Consider the following 24932-nt stretch of genomic DNA (forward strand, 5'->3'; position numbering starts at 1 on the left):
AACTCCAGTGGGTGGGAGTGCGTCAGGAGGAGAGGGAGTAGCTCACCTGGCCGTGGTAAGCAGAGGGTGTTGAGTCCCCACCAACTTCCGCACCTGCATAGCGATGTTGCTGAGTTCGTCGCTGAGCAGGCAGCGGAGGCTCATGAAGGACGTGGGATAGCCCACGATCTTCTCCGCCTCTGACACTACTTGGTTCCAGTGGGCCGGGGACCTGGAGGACTGACCACGCCAGGAGCCCACCGAAGAGATGGTATCGAGGAACGGGGACCACCACAAGCATCGCGGGGAACCCGAGACCCCGAGATAACGGGGTAAGCGCAACAGCAGCCGCCGAAGGCTCATAGTTTGAGTCTGGGAGTGTCAGGGATTTGGGGGGTGTCCGGAGGTGGCGCAGGGAACAAACCAGGGGCAGAGGAAGAACTTGCAGGAACTAGAAGGAACCGGCAACTCCTGACCCTGAAAGAAGGGAGAGTTCCTGGAACCGTGACTAGAAACGAACTTTAACTACAGCTTTCAGCACTTCAGGCTACACACACAACAGCCCAAGCTCAGCACTGCCCCTGGCCACCTGAGTAGAAACTACTGCCGCTTCTTAAATGGGGGACGCCATGTTGGAGGCGTGGAATACGGCCTGTCGTAAAGACAGCGAGGCGGGCTGTTCGGGAGCAAAGCATGTTCCCTACTTTACGACACAGTCGTGAACGCTCCCAGAAGGGAGGGGGCCTTGGTAGCGAAACGCTGAAGACGAGGGGTAGGGCGAAAGTTTAGGCTCCTCCCACACCCTTCCTCACCCAAGGTTGAAGGATTTAGGTTGTCCTGGATTGGGGTGGGGCGTGAGGGGCTGCTGTGTGGTGCTCCAACGCCCGGAGCGGGGGCGGAGTCTGATTCACCAGGGCGTGCCCAATTCCCAGCACAGAGAGGGCACACGTGAATATTTGTGTTATGAGCGAGGGTGGGTGTCTACCAAGTCTCTTTTCGCGGCTCCCAGCCCTCCCGGAAGGAGGGGCCTCGGGCGGGGGTGCCGGCCCCTCTTGGAAGCCTCTCGCAGCTGTCCGCCCCCAGCCCCTGGCAGTGGTAGTGGAAGGGCAGGAGGGAGGGCCCCTAGGCCGGCGGGGCTTTTGGAGCTACCCGCCGCTACTCAGCATTGAGACGCAAAGTGAAGGCGCGCGGCTGAGCCCTTTTTGCCCTCAGTTCCCAACCAGACAGAAGGTGGCGTGCCTGGCAGAAAGGGTTCTTTTTCCCAAGGAATGTCCTCGATCCTTGCCTAATCACCAGCCTCCTCGCTGAGCCTCGGTTTCCCCCTGTGTATGACCCAGGCAGAAGCAGCCATGCCTCCACAAGGGTGCAGAGGCCCACGCCCAGCCTCTCGCCTTTCTCACCCGAAGGAAGCAACGTTCACCATCCAGGATTCAAAACTATTACTGGCCCTAGTGTTTTTCACTTACAGCTCACGTATTCGCTCATTGAATGCTCAAAACAACTCTATTAAGTAGTGTTAGTATTCTCCATGTTTCGGTGAGAAAACAGGCACATCCAGACTGTGTGAATTGTCTAAGGCCACACTAGACAGGGATGTTATCTCAGCCAGTCAGGTTTCTGAATCCATGCTCTTAACCACAACATTACACAAAGTAACAAACTACCAACCATGCTTCTCTCTTCATTGCTGAGGGGAAGCAGTCGATGTGGTTATCCTTTAGGTAATGCTACCTTTCTTTGTTCAGGTATGTTTAGCATCCTGCCCCTTGTCACATCACCCAAAACAAGTGTTACAAAACTCCTGTTAATAATGAAGAATATATTACCCAGTTTTACTCTCTTTAAAAAATGCTGTTAGGGATGCCTGTGTGGCTCAGCTGGTTAAGCATACGACTTGGGTTTTGGCTCAAGTCATGATCTCACCATCCACGGGTTAAAGCCCCACATCCGGCCCTGTGCTAACGGCACAAAGCCTGCTTGGGATTCTCTCTCTCCCTCTCTCTCTCTACCCTTCCCCCTCTTGCTCTGTCTCTCTCTCTCAAACTAAATAAATCTTTAAAAAAAACTTGTAGGGGCGCCTGGGTGGCGCAGTCGGTTAAGCGTCCGACTTCAGCCAGGTCACGATCTCGCGGTCCGTGAGTTCGAGCCCCGCATCAGGCTCTGGGCTGATGGCTCGGAGCCTGGAGCCTGTTTCCAATTCTGTGTCTCCCTCTCTCTCTGCCCCTTCCCCATTCATGCTCTGTCTCTCTCTCTGTCCCAAAAATAAATAAAAAACGTTGAAAAAAAAATTAAAAAAATAAAAAATAAAAAAACTTGTAAAACCTCCAACTTTCAAAATCCTTTCAAATTCATGATCGATATTTTAAAAATTAGTATCTTGCACAGTACTGGACTAGATTCTGGCTACATGTAAAAATTCAGATTTTAAAAAAGGCAAACTAAAGTAATTATTCACTTTGCAAAAAGATGCGTTTCTCTACAAATTAGCTTCAGACTCCCTTTAAATAGCAATTATTCTTTGTGATTTAAAAATCTGATTTTATTTCCAAAAATTCAATTTAGGCATAACTTTTCAGGGATACATTTTAGATCAAGTGAATTGTGCTTGTAAGTGTTAAACACAGTCTACACCCGCAAAATAAGGCAAGCTGAAGTTCAAAATAATTCCTGTGGAAGAGATAACAAACTCCTGGCAATAAAATTCAGCTCTGTTCTAGATGAAAATAAATGTGGAGAGTGAGATACCTTACCGTTTCAAAAAGTTCCAAGGCCTGAGCTTCTGGGTTATCCAAGGTGAAAGAAGTCACGAAAAAATGAAGAGAGATAAAGACTGAATGCAATAGATTGTGCACCTGAGGCTGTTTCTTCCGAATCATAGAACCTTAAGACTAACTTTTCATGCAATTTCCTTAATACCAATTCACAGCATGTACTTTAATTTTTCCACAGAAGCCAAATGCATTATTCTCTGGTCATACTCTATTAACCAAGTTTTTGATTATTCATGGGACTCTTGGTCCCATTTACTTTAAATAATCAGCACTTTCCTTTATGCTTATAGTTAAAAGGTTGCACTATACCTAATGACAATCAGTTTTTAGAAGGTTAAAATGGTATTTATTCTTTAATCTTCCAGATAAATATATAACTCCTTTGAGTCTTTCTGACTAAAGAGATTTCTGAATTGCTACTGGCTTTTGGAGGAGCAGGGGAAGAAATATCTGTGATTCTGACCTTCCTCTGCCACTGGTAATACTCATTTTGCAGATTTCTCAACTTTGGTACTATTGACATTTGGGGGCATGGGATTCTCTGTTATGGGGAGGAGGGCTCTTCTGTGCATGGTAGGATGTTTAGCATCATCCCTGGTCTCTACTCACTATAAGCCCGCAGTACCCCTCTCGAAATTGTGACAACCCGATGTGTCTCTGGACATTGTCCCTCGGGGGCAGAATCAGCCATAAGAATATAGGAAAATGGGAGATGCTGGAAAAAAACAAAAAACCAAACCAAAACAAACAAGGGCCATTGATGACATTTACTCCTACAAAGCAGCAAAAAAGAAGTCCCAGGTATGAGTAGTCCTGCAAGTTAAAGTGGTCACTCCACAATCTGTGGAAACTTCCTGCCATACACAGGGACTTCTCCAACTCCTTGGAACTTGGGGGTTGTTTAGCAAGGTGGCAAAAGATGGTCATGGTTCCTCCTACACCTTTCTCAGAATCCTGAAATTGGTAAAGTACCAGTCCTCTCTGCCTTCTGCTGACCTTAGAAACAAGTGAAATTATATTTGATGTCCTTTTCTTTGGCTGGAGACCTAAACCAGCCTTTGAAAGTACAAGGTCTTAGCAAGGATGGTGTATGCTTTGGGCTTTGGCCATTTCTATGATTAGGTGAGTGGGAATAGATAGGGACACTGCAGTCACCCTTCTTCTACCACCCTCAACACAGTCACTTATTGTTTATGCCAAGAGAGTGCTTTCCAAAGCAGTTGAAAAGCATTGTGGTATATTATGGGGCAGGATGATAAAAGGAGGCGAGTAATCAGACTAGCAGCAACCCAAAAATTTGACTATCTAGTGGGCTGCAGGCTGTAGAGACAGCACATATCGCCAGTGAGATTATAAAATAGTTTCACAGCACCTATGGAAGGGAATTTGATAATCCCTAGAAAAATTACATATGCATTTATCCTTTGACCCAGAAATCCCAGTTCTAGGAACCCTTTCCAAAATACAAAATAACATGCACAATTTTATTGCAGTATTATTTGCAATAGCAAGATTGGAAACAAACCAAACAACCGCAAGTAGGGGAGTGGTTGAATAAACTGGAATAAATCCATGTAATGAAATACACTGTGTAACTCTGAAAAAGAACGAAGGCCATCTCTACACTGATGTAACATGAGCTCCAGAATATGGGTTAGCTTTAAAACAACAATAGCAACAAAAAACAAACCAAGATGCAGAACAACATAGTGGTCTTTTTTCTGGAAGATAGGTGCACGAGATGAATATACACTTGCATATGTATTTGGGCTGGGAAGAAACAGAAGGGACAGGCATGAAACAGACTACTCTTTACATACCTTGACTGTATAGTTTTGAATTTAAAATCATGTATAGGGGTGCCTGGGTGGCTCAGTTGGTTAAGCTTCTGACTTCGGCTCAGGTAGTGATCTCACAGTTTGTGAGTTTGAGCCCCATATCAGGCACTGTTGACAGTGTGGAGCCTGGAGCCTGCTTCAGATTCTGTGTCTCCCTCTCTCTCTGCCCCTCCCCTGCTCAAAGGCTCTCTCTCTCTCTCATTCTCTCTCAAAAATAAACATTAAAAAAATTTTAATCATGTATATATTTGACATATCCAAAATAATTTTAAATTTTAAAGAAAAATGTAATTCCTAAAATTTGAAAGCAAACTGAAGCAAATGATCTAAATGTATATTAAGTTGGTGACATAACCACATCAAGTAAATAATTAAATGATTTTAGAAAGTAGTGTTTTTATAGTGCACTTATAGTGGAATATGTTCTCAGGATAAATAAACCTACAAAGAAATCTTAAACTTCAATCAGTAGTCTTATTGCTGATAGAAATATAGATATTATTTCCTTCAAACTATTCTTATATGTTATAGGTAAAAGCAAACGTTAGAGTTGTTAGGAATGATGAGTAAGTAGAATCCATGTAAAATTAAAGTTAAATTGGAAGTAGCATGAACTTAAAACTTGTCCTTTTCAAAAATGTTTCTTATGGGCCAATAAAAGTTTATACAGGCGCCTGGGTGGTTCAGTCAGTCGAGCATCTGACTTCAGCTCAAGTCATGAACTCGCAGTTCTTGAGTTCTCTGTGATGACAACATGGAGCCTGGAACCTGCTTCAGATTCTGTGTCTCCCTCTCTCTCTGTTCATCCCCCCTCCCCACCTCTCTCCTTCTCTCTCTCTCTCTCTCTCTCTCTCTCTCTCTCTCAAAAATAAATAAAGACTAAAAAATTTTTTTAAAAAGAAAAAGAAGTTTTTACATTTACGGGGGGAAAGGGTGGGGAGGAGAAGCATTTATTTGTTTTGTCCCTTGAAAAGACCAGGAAATAACGATAATCCTATAGCAACGAGTACCTTTAGCATTCATATCATACTTCCAAAACAGCATTCCCTTTTAAAAGGGCTGAGTCCTTTAGAAGAATGGCAGATTTCAGGTCTGGGGCAAGAAATGTGCATGATGAGCCTGGGACACCCTGTTGTGCCAGAAATCAGGGAATCTATTATAAAGTCTAATGGGTCAGGTCAATGGAACAAAGGGATCAGCATAAAGGAGCTCCCGCTAGCTGAAAAGGGGTCAATCTGAGCATCAAAATCAGGTAAGAACTACAACTGATTGTAATTCATTGATGACATATAAATCCTTGAGTTCATTATTAGACGTAATTAGGGCAATACTCTGAATATTATCAATATCATGAAAGAATTGAACACTTATCCTGCCTTCCTTTATGAATTATATTTAGTGGTGTTTTAATCTGGTTTAGCCCCCTTGAAAGCTGAACCTGAAACAAGAGCTTACTTTTAGGTGGTTTATTTTGGATAGCAATCTCAGGAAGCAGCAGTGGATGACCAGGGAGAGTGAATCAGAGGAGGTCAATACAAGGATGTCTTCGAGTTAGTCACCACTGTGGGCGATGAGGCTTTGAGCCTTCTGGGACTCTGAGTTGTCATGTAGAATATACTTCATAATTGTTAGCCTGATGCAAGAGAGGAGCAGTTGACCAGCTCCCAACTCCCATTGGTCCAAATTTCCCCCTTGGGGCATTATTCCCCTCACATTTCTAGGCTGTCATGTGGCTGCCAGGCAGATATCCCACCCTCATGGAGTTAGAGGACCTGGGGGACAGAATGTGACATGCATGCGTATGTGGAGAAGTGCTGGCAGGTTACACCTGCAGGAAGCTGGTTGCTTTGGCAATGGCTGCAGCGAGAGGTGGACTGATGTGACACAGGGAAGAAACCAGGAATAGTCCAGGCTGATGAGGGAAAGTTCTTTATAACCTAATTCCATCTGATAAGAGAGGAAGAAAGGATAGATTTAAGAAATCACCATATAGGGGCACCCGAGTGGCTCAGTCCCTTAAGCGCCCGACTTCGGCTCAGGTCATGATCTTGCAGTTCATGGGTTTGGGGCCCACATGGGGCTCTGTGCTGACAGCTCAGAGCCTGGAGCCTGCTTCAGATCCTCTGCCCCCCGTCTCTCTCTGCCCCTCCCCTGCTCTCATTTTGTCTCTCTCTCTCTTTCAAAAATAAACATAAAAAAAAAAAAAAAGAAATCACCATATTGTGATTGCTTATGAAATAACCTATTCAGGCAATAATCACTAAAAACGCAAGGTTGATGAGAAACAACGGTGGTGCACGGAGACCCCACTGGCAACCACTCACCAATCAGCATGGCTAGACGTGGGCTTCTGCACAACTGGGCAGGCATTGTGAAGTATACAGCACCATCTAGGAAATATTTTTGCCCAAAAGGTGGAATCTAAATCTCATCAAGCCTGTAGGTCTAACTTCCAGTTTTCTAGAAACATCGGAGGGAGTGGAACAAGTTAAAGAGCTTCACAAGGAAACAAACAGACCAATCTAGCAGGTCAGATATTCTACAGCCAGCTGACTGGGTTCCTTCAACAAGAAAAGGGGCTAAGATGAGATGCGGGAAAGGACTCCTGTAGACTGAGATTTTGAGAGGCATAACAAACCAAGTGTAATGTGTGGACCTGATTTGGATCTTGATTCTAACAAACCAAGTGTACAAAGTAAATTAGGAAACAACTAAAGAAATTTGAATTATAGTTCTGGTATATTAGATATTACAAAGGAATTATTGACCTTATGTGTGTGTGTGTTAGAAAATTTCCATATTTTATTTATTTATTTTTTTTTAATTTTTTTTTAATTTTTTTTTCAACGTTTATTTATTTATTTTTGGGACAGAGAGAGACAGAGCATGAATGGGGGAGGGGCAGAGAGAGAGGGAGACACAGAATCGGAAACAGGCTCCAGGCTCTGAGTCATCAGCCCAGAGCCTGACACGGGGCTAGAACTCACGGACCGCGAGATCGTGACCTGGCTGAAGTCGGCCGCTTAACCGACTGCGCCACCCAGGCGCCCCGAAAATTTCCATATTTTAAAGTAATGTATGCTAAAGTATATAGGAATGATATAATACAGTCTCAAGAATTCTCTTTAAGACACTTCTGGAGGGAAACAAATAGATAAAAGCAAGTATGCTAAAATCTACAAAGTTGTTGATTCTGGATAATGAGTATATGGCATTTATTACACTATTTTGTATATGTATGAATATTTTTGTAATAAAATATTTTTAAAAGAAAGTAAATATCCTCATTAATTTTTTAATTAATTAATTTATTTATTTATTTTGGAGAGAGAGAGTGTGAGCAGGGGAGAGGAGCAGAGGGAGAGAGAGAGAGGATCTTAAGCACCCTCCACACTCAGCAGGGAGCCTGATGTGGTGCTCAATTCTACAACCCTGGAATTATGACCTGTACCAAAATCAAGAGCCAGATGCTCAACCGACTCAACCGAATATCCTTATTCCTTTTTAAAAGTGGAAGCAAGTCAGGGGCGCCTGGGTGGCTCAGTTGGTTCAGCATCTGACTTCGGCTCAGGTCATGATCTCACAGTTTGTGATTTTGAGCCCCTCGTTGGGCTCTGTGCTGACAGCTCTGAGCCCGGAGCCTGCTTCGGATTCTGTCTCCCTCTCTCTCTCTGCCCCTCCCCCACTCACTCTCTGTCTCTGTCTCTCAAAAATAAGTAAATGTAAAAAAAAAAAAAAAATTTAACGGAAGCAAGTCAAATGACTTGCCCAAAGTCATAAAGCTAGAAAGTGACAGAGGTAGAATTAAAGCTCCAACTCATCTCACTCTTTCCCCTGTATCTTGTTGTCTTCAGAACTGAATGTACTTACTTATTTATTCATTTATTTTCCAAGCTCAAGTGCACATACTTGCTCCTTGACACACTTTTATCGTTCGTCCATGCGTTGCACTTTTTTATTGTATTGTGGCAGTAGACAGCCTCCAGATGGTGCCCAGTGGTCCCTGCCTCCTGGTGGTCACACCTGTTGTGGTCCTCTTGCACATTGCCTTAGGGTTGGTCAGTGTGGTCAACAGTATCCAGCAGAAGTGATGTTGTGTCACTTATAATATTAATTTTATAAAAGACGTTGCAATTTCCATCTTGGGCTCTCTTTTGTTCGTGTTTTCTCCCTCCCTCCTTCTCTCCCCGCCCCCCCCCCCCCATTACTTGCTCCGAGAGAAGCTGTGTCAGGAGGAGTTCTATGGAAAGGTCCCTGTGGTGAGGAGCTGAGCTTCCTGCCAACAGTCACACGAATGAGCCATATTGGAAGTGGACCCTCCGGTTCCTTCAGGGACTGCAGCTGTGACTCACAGCTTGACTCTAACCTCATGAGAGGCCCTGAACCAAAAGCACCCAACTAAGATGCGTGCAGATTCCTGACTCTCAAAACTTTGTCAGATAACAAATGTTAATTGTGTTAAGTTGCTCAGTTATGGGATAATTTGTTATACTGTGATAAATAATTAATCCAATGATCTGTTGATCTTCATGTAATGCAACACATACAGGGAACCCACCACCAACACACGAACTAGAATACTGACAAAAGACTCCTGTATGTATGGACTTTTCTATCCCATGGCCCGTCCTCAACCCAAAGTTATCTTTATCTAGAATCTTGTACTTACCATTCTCATGATTTTTTAAAAATACGATTTAATAGTACATGCATTTCTAAAAAGCATATTATTTATACATGTTATTTTGTAAAGTTTTATTTCTTTATTTTGAGGCAGAGAGAGAGAGAAAATGAGCCCAAGTGGGGGGAGGGGCAGAGAGAGAGGGAGAGAGAGAATCCCAAGCAAGCTCCGAGCCACCAGCACAGAGCCCCACACAGTGCTCAATCCTACGAATGGTGAGATTATGACCTGAGCCGAAACCAAGAGTCAGACGCTCAACTAACCGAGCCACTCAGGTGCGCCTATATATTTGTTATTTTTATTTTGAAAAGAGGTTCCATGCTAAACGTAATTTCCTGTGACCTTTTTTATTTACCCAACATGATTTTATTGAGATCCACCCATACTGGTATGTATAGTGGCAGTTTATTTGTTTTGACTGCAGTGTAATATCCACTTAGTCAATATATCACACTGTATCCATTCTCCTGTCAATAGACATTTGGATTGCTTCCAGACTTTTTTCTATTACAACAATGTTGTCGTGAACAGATTTACAAATGCCTCCAGGTTCACATGTTGAGAGTTTATATCTAGCATTGGAATTACTAGGTCATAGGGTATGTGGATATTCAACTTTAATAGATAATGCCAAATAGCTTTCTGAAGTGGCTTTATCAACTCACATTTCTACCAGCTGTTTATGAGAGATCCCGTTGATCACACTCTTTCAACACTTGATATTGTCAGCCTCCTTAAAATTTCCAACAAACAGGTGTAAAATGGACTCTCTTTTACAGTGTGGATCAGCATTTCCCTCATCACCAGGAAGATTGCTGAATGCCCTTTCCATCTTACAGATTAGCCCTCAAAGGTGATGTGGGAAAGTATGTAATTCTTCATTGTAATTTTTCTTTTGGGCTTAATTTTTACTTCTTCCTTTCTTAGATCCTCACTCCCCATGTACACAGTAGTCCTTTCTTGCGATCTCCTTCTAATATTCCCAGTGTTTGGCCTTAGAACAACTGCAGTTAGGGAGGAAATAGACCAAGACCTACTCTCCATTTTCCCTAGTTTCTCTCCCAACAGGGCAGCAATGTGGAATTGACTAGCAATGCTGCTAGTTAATTTCACACTAGGATTAGCTCAACAGGGGAAGAACTTGGTCTTTGTCTTTTTCAAAGGCTCTAAGAGACTGTTTTCTTTTAGGAACTGGGAATGAAAAAAAAATCTGCTGAGAAGGTTTTTTCTTGACCACAGACAGCATTGTATAAGGTCAACAATCTGGGTTCTTCAGCTCTGTCCTGAAAAACTGTATGATCATTGGGTAGTCATTAACCCTTATAAGGTTAAAATTACTCATCTGTAAAACAAAAGTAGATGATCTTTTGGGTTCCATTAAGAACCGAAATGTTTTTATTCCATGAATGAATTTAACTAGTAGACTAATCTGGTCCTTATGGTCATTTCATTCTCTCTGTCTCTTTCATCCAACCAACCCAATTGATCTTGGCATTAACATAGATTGAAACTTGAGGCCCACAAGGAAGATTTCAGAGAGGGCTCTATTATTCTTCTTTAATTGTTTTCTTTGCCACTGCAACCCCACTCTTAATAGAGTGCTGAATAGGCACCGCATAGATATTTGTTGGTCAGTTGAATGAATATGAATGAATGTGCTAGATCTTTATTCTTCATTCCCATCTTTAATCCACTATCACACTCAAGTTCAGAAGTTATTTGAGTTGCATTTGATTTGTGATAAGATCAAGAAGCCCAGGGTAAAGAATGTCTCCATCACTGCAAGTTCAGCTAGCTCTCCATTGTGATTTAAGCATTTCTCCTGATGACGAAAAATTACCACAACTAACTGAATCAAAATCTCTGGGCTTGAGGAGCAGGCATCAATACTCCTTGTATGTAGTATGTACATGTACTATGTAGTCACACTAATTCCTTTCTCAAATACTCCTTGGGGTATTCTAATATGCAGCCAGGGGTTGAGAATTACTTTTCTTTTTTTTTTTTAATTTTTTTTTTCAACGTTTATTTATTTTTTGGGACAGAGAGAGACAGAGCATGAACGGGGGAGGGGCAGAGAGAGAGGGAGACACAGAATCGGAAACAGGCTCCAGGCTCTGAGCCATCAGCCCAGAGCCTGACGCGGGGCTCGAACTCACGGACCGCGAGATCGTGAGATCGTGACCTGGCTGAAGTCGGACGCTTAGCCGACTGCACCACCCAGGCGCCCCAAGAATTACTTTTCTAGAAAAATTATAATCTAGTCTTTTTTCTGTTATTTCTTGTTGGTTCTCTGTCTCTCTTTTATTCCCCTTTTCTTTCTTTCTTTCTTTCTTTCTTTCTTTCTTTCTTTCTTTCTTTCTTTCTTTCTTTCTCTTTAGAGGAAATACATAATTTCTTTCTCTTTAGAGGAAATACATAAGTCAGACTCCATTCCCTAGGGTTAGAGAAATTCTGATAGAATTGTATGTACAGAAACCCCCTCATTTTGTTGCATATAATGCATATACAGGTAACATCAGGTGAAAGGGAGTTAGGACATACTGCATTTATTATATATAAAGATTGACCACCTCAGACTATAGAGTTGGCAAAGCATTTTCTCAGTGACTGCTGCCCCATTGTAATAAGTACAACCCTAAACTACATGAAAATATTTCTTCTATCTTAAAATACAGGGTTTTTTTTCCTAAAATTAGAAAATATTTCATTCAGAGATGGATGTATCTAAGGGCAAACAATCAAGTCAGCATGTCAGTTAATTCTAAGAAATCACTTTACACAAATTTACTGATAAAACTCAGTCAAGCCATTCTTTTCATAAGTTCAATGACCAGTTCAGTTAAATGAGTCAATTTAAAGCCCTATGTAGACTCACACTAATTCCTTTCTGGAAATAGCTACTAAAAGTCCTTAAAATTAAAGTCACCATATTCAAAGGCTATTATGATGTTGCCCATAGGTATATTGACTTTCATAAATTACTTTTTTGCCAAGTAAAGACAATGGATCTCAAGAGGAAGAGACAGATTGAGAGACAGAGAGACCATTCCATTATTAACCCTGGCAATATGGAAGCTGAGATATCAACTTGCTGAGCTGAAAAGAATTTGCAAAATACCATCTGAGAAGATCAGATGATTAGGATAAATCATGTAAGGTCATTACATTTTCTAATTTTGTGTCAAGTTTAACACTATAATAAAAAAGAAAAAGAAAAGAAAATACCCATTTAAAAACACCACAGAAAGATCACTGTAAGAGAAGTCTAACTCAGAAGATGTTTTCAACAGTGAATAGATTTCTAAAACAAAATGGTAAGTTGTAAGCCATATAACTTAGAAGCTGACACCCACATAAGAAAGATGACATTGTCAACTACTACAGTGTCAGAGTGGTTTCTCAAAATTATCCTGGTCTAAATCAATCCGAAGAGCTTGCTGTGATGTTTTCTGTTCTTTGAAATCATGCCATTACCATCTGTAATAAATATGCTTGAATATTATAGGGCTGTTCTGACTATGTTGGGAGTAATAGGTTTGAAGTGCATGACAAAATAAAAGGAACGTGCTGATGTCAAAGGGAGCAAGGATTCTTGTATTTTGCTAAGAATAAAAGAGTCTCGGTCCCCAAAGTCTAAACAAAGAACAACTCTACAAGATACTTTTTCCATGGAGGGTGACAAAACTTGGTGATTAAGGGATCAGACACAGGGGCCAGATGCCCTGAATATGTATCCTAGCTTTGCTATTAACTAGTAGTGCAACATTGGGCAAATTATGTAATTTAGTCTCAGTACTCGGCTTTCTTGTGTGTAAAATGGGAAGAACAATAATGCCTATATCAGTGGGTAATTTTTAACATTAGCATGAGTTTATAAAATTAAGTACTTAGATCAGTGCCTGACACATGGTAAGCTTACAACATGAACACCTGTTATTCTCCACTGTTCACCTGTCGGTCCTCTTAACTTCAAATCAATAAAAAATACAGATATAGAGTCCTTGTGCTTCTTCTACTTCTAGGAGAACAACTGGTTTAAACTCCAGAATAAATTATACTATTTACCTACTATTTACCTACTTAGGGTAAGCATGTACATACATACAAAAGACAACTGAAATGCTGTGTTGTTTGCTTATACTACTGGTGATGCTGTTTTAAGGATGTTCCAAGTTATATAGCTCACAACTTACCATTTTGTTTTAGAAATCTATTCACTGTTGAAGACATACTCCAAGTTAGATTTCTTTTACAGTGGTCTTTTTTGTGGTGTTTTTAAATGGGTATTTTCTTTTCTTTTTCTTTTTTATTATAGTGTTTAAATTTGACACAAAAGTAGAAAAAATAGGATAATGAACTCCTATATATGTATTATCCAGTTTTGGAAGTTATCAACATTTTGTACTCCCCTTTGCAACAATGCTAAAATATTTTGAAGCAAATCTCAGATACCATAATATTTTGTTCGTAAATATTTCAAAATTTATTTATATGAATAAAAACTTCCCTTTTTTAAAAAAAAAGTATAACCATAATGCAATTTGCACCTAACAAAATTACCAAAATTCTTTTTTTTATTAAAAAAAAATTTTTTAATGGTTATTTATTTTTGAGAGAAAGAGACAGAGCGTGAGCAGGGGAGGGGCAGAGAGCGAGGGAGACACAGAATCTGAAGCAGGCTCCAGACTCTGAGCTGTCAGCACAGAGCTCAACGCGGGGCTCAAACTCACAAACCGCAAGATTATGACCTGAGCCAAAGTCGGACGGACACTCAACTGACTGAGCCACCCAGGCGCCCCACCAAAATTCTTAATATTCAAATTGTCTCAAAAATGTTTATGTACTGTTGACTTGTTTATATCAAGATCCAAGAAGGTGAAATGCATTGCTTAAGTTGTAATTATTTGGTTTTATATTTTGTTGTTTTTAAAAGCTTTTTAAACGTTTATTTATTTTTATAACAGAGAGAGACAGAGCATGAGTGGGAGAGTGGCAGAGAGAAAGGGAGACACAGAGTCTGAAGCAGGCTCCAGGCTCTGAGCTGTCAGCACAGAGCCCGATGTAGGCCTCGAACTCACTGAGTCACCCAGGTGCCCCTGGTTTTATATTTTAGCAGGCGCTTCAGCTTTCTACTTATTCTAAAAGGCAATGAATCACCACAGCTGCAACTTGAAATTGAAATCACCCTAACAGTAGAGAAAGCTAGAGCAAGAAATGGGACTCATACAGCACGTTTGGGTTTTACTTATAATAGTGACCTAGGGTCCTATTTCATGACCTTAGATTCTTTTGCTACTATAGAAAGAAGAAAAATAATCCTTTAAAGTACTTGTTTTATAGGAAGCATGTGAAGTTCAAACACCATGGGCATTGCAAGATGCTGAAGCTGCATGAACTGGTCAACATCCCAATCTTTGAAGTTCACTGGATGAAGAACTCCCTCTTTTTTAAATGTTTATTTATTTATTTTGAGAGAGGGATGGGAGAGAGAGGGAGAAAGAGAGAATCCCAAGCAGGCTCTGTACTGTCAGGACAGAGCCCGGCGCGGGGCCTGATTCCATGAACCATGAAATCATGACCTGAGCAGAAATCAAGTGTCAGACGCTCAAGAGACCAAGCCACCCAGGTGCCCCATAGAACTCCCTCTTGCTTCTCATCTAGCCCAGACTCTCTCTTTTTTCCTAACAAATATTTCCAAGGAATTTGTCTTCAATATTTGTACCTTAGTTCTCATATTTTGTAATCATGCCTCAGTTTTTTCTTTCTTTCTATGCAGAGTATTTGAATGCCTTAATGTTTGAATCTAATGTTTTTATTGAGCTTAATTCTTTTAAATATTGATTTAATGTGACTGCCACTGAAGTCCTAATTGTTTTTACAAGGAGATACTTTATAACCACTTTATAGGTTACTCATAATTATCAGAATAAATGAGATTTCCCTTTCAAAGTAGGTGGATAGGAATAAGTAACAAAGGTAGTATTTAGGTGGATAAAATTTTAACATACTTCTATGGTGAGGGGTTCTAAAAATAAATGAACCCACATCCTTCTGTGGATTCCTATGATGTAACCTCCTGCAGCTATGAAAGCTAATGAGAAAATCATCTTTATTGATTAGGATCTCAAAATAGTCAGAGTCTTTGATCTTGCACACTTTTTTCCCTCAGGCCCCATTTATTATTGTAAAATTACCACGGCTTCTATATTTCCCTTTGTAACACCTTCTGGAGTCTGGTTTGTTAAAACCATATAGAGTGATAGTTAACATTCTAGGTTCTGGAATTAGGCTGGTTTCAAATCTTGGCTTCTTCATATCCTAGCTGTATGGCTTTGGGTAAGTCATTTAACCTTTCTGTGCTTTGGTTCATTCATCTGTAAATGGGTGTAAAATACTTATATACCCACCTTTTTATATAATATATTTGATTATAATTCAGAAATGTTCACTCCCATCTCTCTTGGGATAGAGTATTTTTTCCTCCTGATTAATGCTGGTCTTGGTCATGGAATATGGGTAGGAGTGACAGTGTGCCGGTTCCAAACCTGGTTGTCACGTGTTTTCACTTGCCCCCTTGCACTCCTCCCATCACTGTGAGAAGAACATGCCTCAGGTAGAAGTTCTTCCCAGAATGACAAGAGGCATGTGGAGCAGATCTGAACCTAACACACACCCTGGAACCAAGTCCATAGACTGAAGCAGAGCTAGGCAGCAGATCTCAGCCTGTATCACCCAAACTAACAGTTGGCCTACGGACTGATGAAAAAGATAATGAATGCCTCTTGCTATAAGTTACTGGGTTTCAGGGTGGCTTGTTACAAAGTATTATTGCAGCAATAGCTGACTAATACGTAAGACTATTACGAAGAGCAAATGAGATCATTTATATAAGTCATTTAGTCTAGTGCTAGGCATATGGTCACTGCTAGGCTCAATTAATGTTTACTGTTATTATTATAATCGTTGTCATAACTATTATCATTATTTTGTGGTTTTTTTGGGTAAAGATATCCAAGTTATATATTGTGATTAATTTATATCAGTGTTAGCCCATGTACGTGAGCAATGCTTTGAGCTGGCTTCTGCACAGCTCCTGATATTTACCATAGATGGTGTTTTATCTGGAAAATATCTGGAAAATGCTGACATCTCTCTAACTCTGCTTGTGCCTCAGGTGCCTGTCCCTCTTCCCTCCTTCAGCTAATTCAGCCTCTTATCTAGTTTAGGGTTGTGTGTGAAAAACTTGTTTCACAAGTACGTATTCAAATATTTTGTCTTATATTTATGCCAGTGGTTACTAAACTCCATTTTTGCTACCTTTGTTCTCTGGCTACTCCCCAAATAATAGAAGACTAATATCTAGCAGTATGGTCTATGGAGAAGGACAGATAGAGGAGAAAGTCCTGTGGAATTTAAGTCAAAAAATTATATGAAGTAGTAGGGGAGTAGGGTCAGGTGAGAGGTAATGATAAGTCATTACTGACCTTTTTCTTAGGTTTGAACTTTGCTTACTATATAAATTCTAGTCTCCATTACAGGAAATACCTGAGGTTATACTGTTACCTACAATATGCTAGAAAGAAAGTGTATTTATCAAGAAAATTCTCACTAAAAACATGAACTTCTCATCATGTACATAACATCAAGTCAACAAATATTTATTGGACAACTGATGTGTATCTTGTGCTAATATATGATAATATATATAATACATACCCTATTTTATTGATTCTAACATTTGTATTTGTTCATATTTTAACATGTCTGAAATAAAGGTGCAGCTTACAATTGGTGTCATGTAGCAGATTAATTGTCTTAGCTTTTGTTATAATTATCAACATCGCAGTGGCTTACAATGGTAACTATTTCTTGTTCACATTATGTAGGGATATGGCTTGGCTTTGGCTCCACTGGCCTTACCTGTGCAGGGCTACATATGTTGTTCAAGAATCCAGGTGGAAGGACTAGCCACTATCTGGGATTATTCTACCATTAGCCTATGGTTGAGGAAGGAGCAAAAGTGAAATCTAATTTCACAAGCACATTTAAAGCTGCCTGGATATGGCCTTTGTCATGTCTACTCACATTTAATTGGCCAAAGCAAGCCACATGGCCAAAGCTGATAATGGAGTAGGAAAGAGTATTCCACCCACCAAGAGTCTCGGAAGGGACAGTGGGGACAGAAACTGGGAACAATAACACAATCTATTGCAACAGCATTTTTCCTTTTTTCATTGTACATGAAACAATGGTTTGTCTCACAATAATAGTTGGCATCTTAGAGTTAATGTAATACAACCATCTATATTAGGACTTAGGAGAATCTGTCCTTTAGGCATATTTTTATGAGCTTCTTTTTATTTATTTTTTTTCTGTTTTCAAAGGCCAAAAGCAGAGATTCATTTACTGTTTCTATCTTTATTTTTCCTCATTAAGTCACACTTCATAAGGTAAAGAGACTTGTTGACATTCTTTTGGTAATCCTGAGTAGCCATTATTGTTACTTAATTTACCCTAAATTCAGTGGGTAGAGAAGGCTAAATTATAAAAAAGTGATCTAAGGACTAGGTTCTTGGAATCATTTACTATTAATTCATTTGTTTATCTACCATACAAAAGATATTTACTTTTGTAAATACAAAAGAGTACCTACTATGTACATACAGGCACTTTCTTGACACTGGAGATTCAGCAGGAAATAAGGCAGTCAAGGTTCTTGACCTTAGGGAGATTGTATTCCAGTGGAGAGTGACAGACGGGAAACAGATAGATGAGGAAATTTCAGGTGTTGATGAGTGCCAAGAGGAACAAAGTTCATGACTATGTAGTATAGAACAAATTAAAGGAGAATTTCTTTTTAATCTATTTTGAGAGAGAAAGGCGGAGTTGGGGGTGGGGGGGAAGGGACAGAAAGAGGAGACAGTGAGAATCCCAAGCAGGCTCTGCACTGACAGTGTGGAGCCTGATGTGGGGCTCAAACTCACAAACTGTGAGATCATGACCACAGCTAAAGTCAGTCACTTAACCAACTGAGCCACCCAAGCACCCTGAGAGGAAGGTATTTTAGATGAAACAGTGAAGCCTGATAGCAAGGAGGCAGCCATGAGTACTCCTGGTGGAAAACCATTCCAAACAGAAGAAATAGCAAGTGTAAAGACCTCAGAGTAGCAGAAAAGATGAAAGAGGACCAATATTGCTAGAAGGTGGTAAACAAAGAGTATCAGTTAAGATACAGATTAGGCTGTTGTAATAAAGAGATAAAAAAATACAATCGCTTAAAAACAAGATACAGCCTTATGTGCTGCTCATGTAAAAGACCAGACAGACATCTCTGGCTTGATGGTGTTGGGGATCTAGGTCTTTTCTGTCTTGTTGCTTTGCCATGCTCACCGTGTGACTTCAGCCTTCTTGCTTGAGATGGCTAGTCCAGCTTCTACCCTTTTACCATCATACTCACGTCTAGTCAGCAGGAATGAGGGAAACGGAAACAGAAGGCATATCCCTCCCACTTAAAGCCACAACCTGGAAGCTCCACACACCAAATCTGCTCACATCCCATTGGCTAGGATTTGCCATGTGACCAAGCCAGCTTAAGGAAGGCTAGGAAATGTGGTGATTAGCTTGAATTCGTGTAACTGAATACACTTTGGTGACTCTATTTCTTAACAAAAAAAGAGACAAAAACAGTAAAACCTTCGTTTGTGAGCATAATTCATTCTGGAAACATGCTTGCAACCAAGAACACTTGTATAACAAAACAAATTTCAAGAACCATTGGCTCAGTTGTGATCATGTGACATCTGGCATCATGTACCACTTGTATTGGAAGACAACGCTTGTTTATCAAGTTAAAGTTTATCAGAAATGTTTGCTTGTCTTCTGGAACAGTGGCAGAACAAGTTACTCACAATCCAAGGTTTTACTGTAGTTGTTAAGCGACCACTGATAGTTTTTCCACAAAGTCAGTGGTAGCTAATTTTAGTAATATAGGCAGAATCCTGAGTATGTAGGGCCTTCCTGGGCATAGAAAGGAATTTTGATTATATTATAAGTATGTGTGGTAGGTATCTATTGTTGCTTTCCAGATTTCCCCCCAAATGTAGAAGTTTCAAACCAACATTTATTACATCATAGTTTCTTTGGGTCAGGAATTTGGATGCCACATAGCTGCGTGGTTCTGGCTCAGGGTGTCTCAGGTCATTGGAGTCAGGACATTGACTGGGGCTACAGTCATCTGAAGGTTTGACTGAAGCTGGGGGATCTATTCCCAAGATGGCTCATTCACATGGGTATTGGCAGAAAGCCTTAGTTTCTTGCTGGCTGTTGGCAGGGGGCTTCGGTTCCTTTCCATATGGACCTCTCCACAGGATTGCTAGAATGTCATCATGACATAGTAGTTGGCTTCCCCCAAGCAAGTGATCCAAGAAAAGAGAGCAAGAAGGAAACCACAATGCCTTTTATGTTCTAATCTTGGACATATCATACACCATCATTTTGCCACATTCTATTTCTTCGAAGCAAGTCACTAAGTATAGCACATAATCAAGGGAAGGAGAATCTGGCTTTATTTTTCAAGGGAGAAGCATCAAAGAATTTATGGACATATTTTAAACCATCACAGTATGATAGGAAATCGCTGGAACATTTTAAGCAAAATCTGTTTTGCATTTTTAAAGAATTGGTCTGGTTGCTATGTGGAGGATGGATTACACAGGGACAAGAGTGGAAGGAGCTCAAGTAGGTGGCAATCTTAGTTTTTGCAGTTGACAAATGGGCCTGAGATTAAGATGGGTGCAGTGGAGTTAGAAAGAAGTGGTGAGATTCAGAATGTTTCAGAGGGCATGGGGACAGGATGTGATAAGATATCGCTGGATCTAATGTTATTGTGTGTTACTTCCTTTTCACATCTTCAGCTACAGACTGGCTGATCATCTGAATCCTTAAAAGGCTTTAAAAATATGAGTTACTGATCTTTGCATCCAGACAATCTACTTTAACAGGTTTAGGGATGGGGAGAAGAGAAATCAAAACAGGGATCTACTGCCCCACTTATTCACTGAGCTAATTAGGAGTGTAATCATTATTATTTTGCTGTTTTGCAACAGAGATAGTTATTATGCAATGGGCTCTGTTATCCAAATACTCATTTCTTCACACAAACACACTCTCCTGTCGAGTCAGATACCAATTCTTATGGATTCTGTGTCTGAGGTAACTCTTAGAAAGAATTCCTCCCAATCACTACCACACTAACCTAAATAATCATTTGTTTCATCTTGGACTATTGCAAACATCTCTTATGTCTCTCCTACCTCTGGTCTCTCCTTCTGCCTTTCATCTGTCATCCAGATGATCTTCCTATCCCACACTTACGATCCTATCACCTCCATATTTAAAAAAGATTCAGTGGCTTCCTAGGATTCTCAAAAAGAAGTCCATACTCCTTTAGGACGGTATTTGAGGCCGACAATCTGCTCCTATCCTACCTTTGGACTGACCTCATAGCTCCCTTTAACACACTCATCCTAAGCACACCAAATCATTCACTCTTCCCTTATCTCTACTTGTACTTTGGTGTCTTGATGTCTTGCTTCATATTGTTTTTTTCTGTCTAGCATGCTCCTCTTCCTCCACCCTCACCTGACAACATCCAACTCGTCATTGTTCAAAGCCCAATTCAGATGGTTGCCATTTCTATCTGCCTCGCTCAGAATCAGTCATCCCCTTTTCTTAATTCCTGTCTCACTTTTAAAACACCTTTATCATTTATGTTTGTGTTCCCAGCGCCTAGTAGTGTGCATGCCCTTAGTGGGCTCCAAAGAAAACATTTACACGGACAGAATTTATTTCCTCCTCTTTACCCAACTTATGCAATGGAGAAAACAAAAGGCAAACTCACATTAGAAGTTTGGTTAATGAAATATACATGGAACATCAACCCTGGGATCTGCACACATTTAGCACAGCCTATACCCACTGCACTTTACAACTTACACATGATGGCATTAATAATTCTGAGGCATTGCAAAATCTCCACAATCCAAATATTTTATTAAGAATTCCAGTGGCAGCGTCTGAAATATAAAGGTTTGTGGGTCTTTTTAGAGGCTTAATCACACTTAGTTAGAAATTTAAATTAACAAGAACATTCCATTCCCTAAACATTCTAATTAATTGATGTTTAGCATATGGGTTACCAAATTTGTCTTTTTAAAGTTTACATTTAGAGATTGCAAATAAATCTATTAGAATGAATTTCTAGGTCAGTCGGGTTTTGATTTGCAATATTTAATGTCTGCACAATTTCACCTATGCCTGACCTTTCAAAATTATTTTTAACAGACCTACATTTACTTTCCTAATGAAATGATTTGCTACAAAGTGGCTATGGTGGGTTGTCTGGAAGGACACTATAACATCCCTTTGGCTGTCAAAATCCATCTGTCCTTATGGTTGGGGAAATTCACGAGTGTGATGTTGGGATATAGGACCTTACCTCCCTGTGGAAGATGAAGAGTTTGAATCTCAGTCTCCCCACACCCCGGAATGTGAAACAGGGGCCCCAATACCTGGTAATGGACCCCCCACCCAGGCCTGTGCACCCCAGATGAAGAAAGAACCTTGGGTGCAGTTAGTGGGGGCATCATGATGTCCAGTGGTGGTTTCTAAAAAAAATTTCTTTTAACGTTTATTTATTTTTGAGACAGAGAGAGACAGAGCATGAACGGGGGAGGGGCAGAGAGAGGGAGACACAGAATCTGAAACAGGCTCCAGGCTCTGAGCTGTCAGCACGGAGCCCGACGCGGGGCTCGAACTCACAGACCGCGAGATCATGACCTGAGCGAAAGCCGGCCGCTTAACCGACTGAGCCACGCAGGCGCCCCCAGTGGTGGTTTCTAGAAGGTGTTGTGTAACAGAAGCAGAGACAGTGGCATCTTGATAATCTTCCTATGACCTGGCCTCCTAAGGCCCTGGGCCCCTCCTTGTTTCCAAGCCTGTTCTCCCAGACTCTTGAGCTCTATGAGTCCACTTTCCTCTAATACTCCTTTTTTCTTTAGACAGAGTTCACTTTTGTTCCTTGAAAGCAAGAATCCTCACCAGTACCATTGCTGCTGCTAGGCAGTAAAGAGAGTTTTAGACTCTGGAGTCAGACAGATGACCCACTCAGTCCCTTTAGCCGTCCACTTCCTCATCTCTACAACAGGACCCAAACCAAATACTGGGTCAGCTGTAGAAGGATCGAATAAAATAATCTCTGTAAAGTATTTTGCACAGTCCCTGGGGAATAAAGTAGCATTCAATAAGTAGTAGCTTTTGTATTACTAAATTCTAAGCAATTGTCCATGTGCTCCGGCCACAAAACTCTACTGCTCACCACATGAAAAGAGCGTGCCAGTGCATGCTCTGTGTTCGATATTGCACTTCATTTTTTCCCATGCTGGATTTTTGTTTTGGTTTGGTTTGTTTTCCAGTGTTGGACCTCAGTGCCTTCCCACAGCACATATCCTGGGGATTTCTTGGGGAGTACAGCTTGCAGTCACCGTACCTGGATCTTCTGTCTTCTATCTGTCCCTGCCAGCAATTCCCTCACTTCCAGGCCTTCACAAGGAGAGCAGCTGCCCTAAAGACCCACTGACTTCAGATGGAAAGGACACAAGTGAGTTGAAGCAGCCCTTCTTCAGCATGTGGTAAACAAATTTTGTAGCTTTAGTGGACTTGTCTTTTAAAAAAACAAATGCACAGCTTATGTCCCAAGACTGATTATGGAATCCTTAATTTATCTACTTATCTTTTGATGAATGGTTTTTTTCTTCCACTGAAATGTATAATGTCCTCTCATAGTTAAACTGCAGAATCTTTTCCACTCAACTTCCTCCCTCTGGGATGTAATAAAGAGACAACTTATGGCCTAACAGCACATTGGAGACAAATTTTCTGTGAAAGAAAAATGTTTTTTACTACATGTAATGTTTCTCAAAGGAGGTGGGTCAAAACATAGATATCAATCCTCTTTAACCATTTACTGAATACCATATTTGGTTTGAGAATATTAAAATGTGGTATATTATTTCTGGAAGGTTGAGGGTTTTGTTATAGCTGTTTTAATTTTTGTAACAGCCATGCATAAATTAAAATAAAGAAGAAATGAAAATTACTGACCTAGCTGCATGCTCTATTTTCCCAAGAAAAGGTGATAAAAGGGCTGAGCAGAGAGGAACAGAGTGTAGTCTATGTGAAAGCATACCTCGCTTGACTGGGCTTCCGCAGACTGGACTTTTATCCTCAATCGGCCACTTCCTAGTGTGACCTGTGCTCACCTTCACTGTCCTAAGATGTGAAACAGGGACAATTATACTCTCAAACGTGGTTGTGAGAGAGAAATGACATATCGTTCGCAAAATACTTGGCTCGCAGCAGGAATCACAATAGTTGATGATATCACTCAACAGGATTGTCAGAAGCCTAGTAAGTTTAATGACATTTGATTACTTATGTAAAGGAAATATATTATTATAAGTCTATATTAGCATCTATATAAATCAAATAAAGACAAGAGTCCTAATTTCATCAATAGATATCATTGAGGAAGGCAATGACAATTCAAGATAACTCAGATACTAAGTTAAGTTTTATATGTACCATAGTTTTGACTAATTATTGACAATGTTTAAGTTGGTCTTATTATGATATTAAGGCCATAACCCCAAAGAAACTATTTTTGTGTGGGTGATACTACTTACATGTTAAATAATTAGGCAGATAGTGCCCCAAATTTACTCCAGGAATGAGAAAACTCCATTTTGAAAAATTGCTTAAAAGCAAATTTGAGTTATAGAATACATATCTATGTGAGTTATAAGTAATAATGTAAAAACCTCAGGTATTTGCTACTTGTAAACTTCTTCACTTCCATATACCTGAAATCAATCTCTGTTTTATTTTATTTTTTTTAATATGAAATTTATTGTCAAATTGGTTTCCATACAACACCCAGTGCTCATCCCAAAAGGTGCCCTCCTCAATACCCATCACCCACCCTCTCCTCCCTCCCACCCCCCATCAACCCTCAGTTTGCTCTCAGTTCTCAACAGTCTCTTATGCTTTGGCTCTCTCCCACTCTAACCTCTTTTTTTTTTTTTTTCCTTCCCCTCCCCCATGGGTTCCTGTTAAGTTTCTCAGGATCCACATAAGAGTGAAACCATATGGTATCTGTCTTTCTCTGTATGGCTTATTTCACTTAGCATCACACTCTCCAGTTCCATCCACGTTGCTACAAAAGGCCATATTTCATTTTTTCTCATTGCCACGTAGTATTCCATAGTGTATATAAACCACAATTTCTTTATCCATTCATCAGTTGATGGACATTTAGGCTCTTTCCATAATTTGGCTATTGTTGAGAGTGCTGCTATGAACATTGGGGTACAAGTGCCCCTATGCATCAGTACTCCTGTGTCCCTTGGATACATTCCTAGCAGTGCTATTGCTGGGTCATAGGGTAGGTCTATTTTTAATTTTCTGAGGAACCTCCACACTGCTTTCCAGAGCGGCTGCACCAATTTGCATTCCCACCAACAGTGCAAGAGGGTTCCCGTTTCTCCACATCCTCTCCAGCATCTATAGTCTCCTGATTTGTTCATTTTGGCCACTCTGACTGGC

General features: G+C 40.5%; 1 protein-coding gene and 1 long non-coding RNA gene across 7 annotated transcripts in view; one reads left to right on the top strand and one right to left on the bottom strand.

Moving 5' to 3' along the window:
• Positions 1–711, bottom strand: part of PDSS2 (decaprenyl diphosphate synthase subunit 2) — a 292097-nt gene extending 291386 nt beyond the window's left edge. For 4 of the 6 annotated variants that reach the window (XR_005789938.1, XR_005789937.1, XR_005789936.1 and 1 more), the window contains exon 1: positions 47–702. Coding sequence is in view for 1 of the 6 variants with exons in the window: in XM_040474307.1 (XP_040330241.1) it covers positions 47–342 (296 nt within the window). In the remaining 5 variants the exon portion in view is untranslated. Of the gene's footprint in view, positions 1–46 lie in introns of all 6 variants that reach the window. The other 2 variants (XR_005789940.1, XR_005789939.1) reach the window with 2 other exon arrangements.
• On the top strand, positions 207–23190 carry LOC121029856 (uncharacterized). Its single transcript, XR_005789941.1, has 2 exons — positions 207–311; positions 22745–23190. It is a non-coding gene; the product is annotated as an uncharacterized LOC121029856 (long non-coding RNA).
• The last annotated feature ends 1742 nt before the right edge of the window (positions 23191–24932 follow it).

Source organism: Herpailurus yagouaroundi, unplaced genomic scaffold, assembly GCF_014898765.1.
Source record: "Herpailurus yagouaroundi ecotype Mexico unplaced genomic scaffold, PumYag 139, whole genome shotgun sequence".
In the NCBI taxonomy this organism is placed as follows: domain Eukaryota; kingdom Metazoa; phylum Chordata; class Mammalia; order Carnivora; family Felidae; genus Herpailurus; species Herpailurus yagouaroundi.